At 41.9% G+C, this 5,865-nt stretch overlaps 1 protein-coding gene across 8 annotated transcripts in view; it reads left to right on the top strand.

Moving 5' to 3' along the window:
• The window catches only part of LOC122541468 (kinase D-interacting substrate of 220 kDa-like), a 150,187-nt gene that overhangs the window by 108,098 nt on the left and 36,224 nt on the right, over positions 1 to 5,865 (top strand). For all 8 annotated transcript variants that reach the window (XM_043678271.1, XM_043678313.1, XM_043678306.1 and 5 more), the window contains exon 22: positions 1,991 to 2,153. In XM_043678271.1, coding sequence (XP_043534206.1) covers positions 1,991 to 2,153 — 163 coding nt within the window. The remainder of the gene's footprint in view (positions 1 to 1,990; positions 2,154 to 5,865) is intronic.

The following is a 5,865-nucleotide window of genomic DNA, read 5'->3' as shown; positions in this document are numbered from 1 at the left end:
GTTCAGAAAAGATTTACAAGGATGTTGCCAGGGTTGGAGGATTTGAGCTATCGGGAGAGGCTGAACAGGCTGGGGCTGTTTTCCCTGGAGCGTCAGAGGATGAGGGGTGACCTTATAGAGGTTTACAAAATTATGAGGGGCATGGATAGGATAAATAGGCAAATTCTTTTCCCTGGGGTCGGGGAGTCCAGAACGAGAGGGCATCGGTTTAGGGTGAGAGGGGAAAGATATAAAAGCAACCTAAGGGGCAACATTTTCATGCATAGGGTGGTACTTCTATGGAATGAGCTGCCTGAGGAAGTGGTGGAGGCTGGTACAATTGCAACATTTAAGAGGCATTTGGATTGGTATATGAGTAGGAAGGGTTTGGCGGGATATGGGCCGTGTGCTGGCAGGTGGGACTAGATTGGGTTGGGATATCTGGTCGGTATGGACAGGTTGGACCGATGGGTCTGTTTCCATGCTATACATCTCTATTATTCTGACTCTAAGTTCCTAAATTAGTTTGCAAACTTTGGGGCAGATGCCAACAGTATTTGTTCAATCCCCATACATTGAAGCCTGCTTCCTTGTCTTACCCTGTACTTAATGTGGAGTGATGCTCCTTGCGTTACATAGCCACTCTCTAACATAGAGAGTTGCCTGTGATATTTACTCAGTCCATGAGGGAAAAGAGAAAACAAAATGTATTAAATTAAAGTGATAGCAGGGATTTGAGACGTGCAAACAGGAAGGGCATGCAATCATAAGATATTTAGGAATTGTACATTATGGGACTATGCCCATACCTCTCTTTATATAAGAAAATCATCGTCAGCCCATTTTGGATTTCTATTCAAACATCATTATGATCATGGAGAAACATTTACTTTGAATATTTTTTTAAATGCAATTTTTATGCTTGGCTATTAGACTAAGAATTTATTACAAGGACATTATTATTGTTCCAAGCAGAAATTTGTAGTTACTCACAGTTAATTAAATATATTTACCATGCGCAAAATACATAATGGAAATAGTTTTGTGATTTTTATTCTTGCGCTGATGCTGTTCTGCAACATAATCGGGTGTCATCAACTAAATTGTGTAGTAAAGTCTCATGATTTTAAAACATTGTTGCCTCAAATAAACAATGGCAAGTATATTTGTCGAGTAATTGTTTAAAAGTTTAACTGACAAAGTACGGAGGCAATAGTCTACATACAATTTTAATTGTTGATTCCTTTTTAAAATTCTGAATGAAATGATGTAAATATGTGTATTTTGTGAAACATTGGTTCAAAAGTAAGTGGTCACCTGTTTCTGGAATTGTCACACAAGTTTATTTGGAATTGAATTTAAAATGTCATCTCTAGTTTGCTTCCGTCTTGGAAATAACTCTCATTATAAGTTGTATAAATTGGTGAGGCAGCACTTGGAGCATTGTGTACAGTTTTGGTCACCCTGTTATAGAAAGACATAGTTAAACTGGAAAGAGTGCAAAGAAGATTTACAAGAATGTTGTCAGGACTAGTAGTCCTGAGTTATTGGGAGAGGTTGGCCAGGATAGGATTTTATTCCTTGGAATATAGGAGAATCAGGAGTGACCTTACTGAGGTGTATAAAATTATGAGGGGCATAGATAAGATGAATGCATATAGTCTTTTTCCCAGGGATGGGGAATTGAAAGCTAGAGGGCATTAGTTTAAGGTGAGAGGGGAAAGCTTTAAGAAGGACATGGGGGGTAATTTCTACAGAGTGGTGTGTATATGGCTGCCAGCAAAAGTGGCTGAGGCAGGTACAGTTACAATATTTTAAAAACAATTGGATAGGTTCATGGATAAGAGGAGTTTAGAAGGGTGTGAACAAAATGCAGGCAGTTGGAACTAGTTGAGTGGGCACCATAGTCAGCGTGAACCAGCTTGGGCTGAAGGGTTTGTTTTCCACGATGTACTATTCTATGACTCTAATAAAGCCTTTCCGAGACTGAGTTAATTAAATTTCATTGCAGGACGTTTGCTGAGGGCTAACCAAATTTGTTTCAACTGGGATCGGCTTGCCTCTTGGATAAACCTCACAGAACAATGGCCGTACAGGACCTCTTGGCTGATTCTATATCTGGAAGAAACTGACAATGTTCCAGATCACCTCACTCTGAAAAATACCTATGAAAGGTACGTATTTAATATCCTTTGTGGTTAAGTTAAATTAATTCCCCATTTCAAAAATACTTGTCTTAGTGTACAGAGGAACCTTGATTATCCAAATATCAATTATCTGATTATCGGATTATCCGAAGGAGATCTCAAGGTCCCGATAGAAACATTACATCAAAGAGGTGTTTCCAACACTGATCGCGTCTTTTGTTTACAGTGATTAAAAGTGAACTTGGCTTAAAGAAATGCTGACTAGAACAGTCCTGGACTGATGGGAGCCCAGGCACTGTCTCCAAATGACTGACCTCCCGCCCTCTCTCTCTCCCAACACTTTCCCTGGAGTTCTACACAGGAGTGTACCCTAAACCTCCTTCCCCAGATAATCTCTCCAACATTGTCCTGTTCAGGCAAAGGTGGAACCTGTCAAAAGACTGCAGAAAAAGTGTGTGCGCGCACGTGCATGTGAGAGTGTGTGTGTGCGCACACTATTTGGAGACTCCCTGCCCCCCCCCCAAAAAAGGCAGCAGTTGGCAGTGGGGGTGAGTGGGGGGGGGGGGGGAGGACTCACGCTCTGTGTGGTGCTGCCCCATCTCCTGAATGGGGAGCAGACTTAATAGAAAACTCCAAGCCCCAGAGGAGAGGCATTGAATCAATTAACTGAAATAGTGCCTACCCATCTCGTTTGGATAATCAACATTCCTCTATATTTAGTACTTTGTACTGTTGTCACAAATACGTCCTTTTTCAAAAACAGAAATTACTGGAGAAACTCCAGTATTTGTTTCATTTCAGATCTCCATCATTTTTTTGTTTTAAATCCTTTTTCAGCTTTAGTTCTGCACCAAGATTTTTGTTTTAATTTTATTCTACAAGACTATAGTGAATTTGAAATATTAATCTTTCACTTTTTAAGTCTCCTTTTTCTGCCTTTTTTTCCCCCTTGAACAGGGGAACCTCAATTGTCCGAATGGGATGGGTGGGCACTATTTCGTTCGGTTAATTGATTAAATGCCCTTCCTCTGGGGCTCAGAGTTTTTAAAGACTGCTTCATGTTCAGGAGACTCCAGCAGCCCACAGTGCGTGTGAGCCCCACCCCCAACCCAATGCAACACTGCCCCCCAGCATAAAGCGGGTGAACTCCACCCCTGCCTGCCCCTAGAGCCCCGCCCACCCGCTCTCACACACCCCCAACCCTGTCCAGTTCTCCACGTCCCAACTCCATCCAACACCCCAACCCCGATCAACCCTGTCCTCCACCCCCAAACCCCATTCCCCAACTCCAACCCCGTCCAAAACCACCCCCCTGCCTCCTCTCCAGAGCAGCCGGACTGTACACCAACAGCAAGACTGCTGCTGCAGCTGCCTTTGTGGGTTAAGTCTCCAAATAGAGCACGCGCACGCACATACACACGTTTTACTACAACTTTTTGACAGGTTCCACGTTTGCCCTGTACAGGACAGTGTTGGAGAGATTATCTGGGGAAGAGGTGGGGGGTTTAGGGTACACCCCTCTGTAGAACTCCAAGGAAAGTGTGGGGAGTGAGAGAGGGTAGGAGGTCAGTCATTTGGAGACGGTGCCTGTTTAATCACTATAAACAAAAGACGCGATCACTGTTGGAAACACGTCTTTGATGTTTCTGTCGGGACCTCGAGATCTGCTTCGGATAATCCGGTATTCAGATAATTGGTATTCGGATAATCTTTTAGGATTTAGGAATCACTATGTGGGTGAATTCACATTCCACTATAATGTAACCAAAGCGTCCATAGGTTCAAATAATGTCATTTTGGGTGGTTTTTTTTGTAATTGATTCTTGAATTCACATATAATTTCATTTTTGTAAACATTCATGCTCCTCCCACATGGATTAGATTAGATTAGATTCCCTACAGCGTGGAAACAGGCCCTTTGGCCCAACAAGTCCACACCAACCCTCGAAGAGTAACCCATCCAGACCCATTTCCCCTGACTAATGCTGCTAACACTATGGGCAATTTAGCATGGCCACTTCACCTGCACATCTTTGGACTGTGGGAGGAAACCAGAGCACCCGGAGGAAACCTACGCAGACATGGGGTGATTGTGTGGAGTTTGCACAATCACCCAAGGTTGGAATCGGATCTTGGACCCTGGTGCTGTGAGGCAGCAGTGCTAACCACTGAGCCACCGTGCTACCCGCTGACATTGAATAGAAATTGCTTCAGTCAAGTGAAATATGAATGCCATTAAATTCTTATTCCATTCACTTCCTGGTTTTCCAGTTCTATAAATGGAAATTTAAATCATCCTGTGCTCAGTCTACTCATTGTTAATAGAAAAACCTAACACAAGACATCAAACAAATCTTTGAACTGTAAGAGTTTTTTGCTAGAGATTTGGGGAATCGAAACGATTGATCAGTCATGATGTAATTAAATGGTGGAATAGGCACAAAGAGCTGATTGCCTGGTTGTATGTTCCTAATCTGTCCAATGTTGATCTTCTACTGATTTCCCAAGCATTTTTTTTCTTATTGTTCATGGTGTCCTTTTCCTATATTGCTCACTCATTTTGTTATTGTGTGCTTCAATTCAGTGCTCAAAAAGCTTAATTCTCCTAATGTTTTTGTGTCAAAGTTCAAACTTGTGGTTCTTCGCTGAACTGCTTCATATGATTGAGTACCTCAGTTGTCTTGGTGACCAGGTCTGGATACAGTATTGCAGATGACATCTAACTAGAGCACAACACAGTACCATCTTCCTTCTGATGGAGTGTTTTAATAATTTGAAGATTTTGGAGAAATTTGAGATTTTTGGAATTTTCTGTTTCCGAGAGCTGTGGTGGCGTAGTTGTAAAATATGTTCAACATTGCGATTTGTAGTTTTCTACATTTTAAAACCATGATGGAATACAGGAATAGTTCAGGGAAAAAAGTTGAAATATGCAGTTCAGTGACCTTATTTAATGGACAGAGCAGGTTCAAAGCACTGAATGGCCTACTCCTGCTATTTCTGATGTTCTTACGTACATAATTACTGGTGAAATGCTTGCTTACTGATGGAATAATTGTTATGAAAAGATTTTTTGCTTATTACATTATCTTTAATCAACATTTTTTCAGTATAGATCAGTTAAAATTAATGAATATCAGTAAAGTACTAAAAACCACAAAGAACTACACATCCCTCAAGCACTTGGTTACACTCCCAGTTGAAATGTAGCTTGCGGTTGGGGGCACAGCTGGTGAAATGCTTTAGTCTGCCTCATGTGACACATCAGCTAAGAATTCAAATCAAATTCTGTAGAACAACCCTTTTTAGATATTTGTTTATTCTTAATACTAAAACCATTTCTGTTTTTTAGTGAAGAATTGTATTAAAAATAGCTGTCATCAATACTCCAAACCAAAGGAGTAGCCATGGGCACCCTCATGGGCCCCAGCTATGCCTGCCTCTTCGTAGGATATATGGAACAGTCCATCTTCCACAGCTACACTGGCACCACCCCCCACCTTTTCCTCCACTACATCAATGACAGTATCGGCGCTGCCTCATGCTCCCACGAGGAGGTTGAACAGTTCATCTACTTTACTAACACCTTCCACCCCGACTTCAAATTTACCTGGACCGTCTCAGAGTCCTCCCTCCCCTTCCTATACCTCTCAGAATCAACACGGACATTTACTATAAACCGACCGACTCCCACAGCTACCTAGACTATACCTCCTCCCACCCTGCCCCCTGTAAAAAC

The sequence above is a fragment of the Chiloscyllium plagiosum genome, chromosome 3 (assembly GCF_004010195.1).
Source record: "Chiloscyllium plagiosum isolate BGI_BamShark_2017 chromosome 3, ASM401019v2, whole genome shotgun sequence".
NCBI classification, from domain to species: domain Eukaryota; kingdom Metazoa; phylum Chordata; class Chondrichthyes; order Orectolobiformes; family Hemiscylliidae; genus Chiloscyllium; species Chiloscyllium plagiosum.
This window is presented reverse-complemented; position numbering and strand designations above follow the sequence as displayed.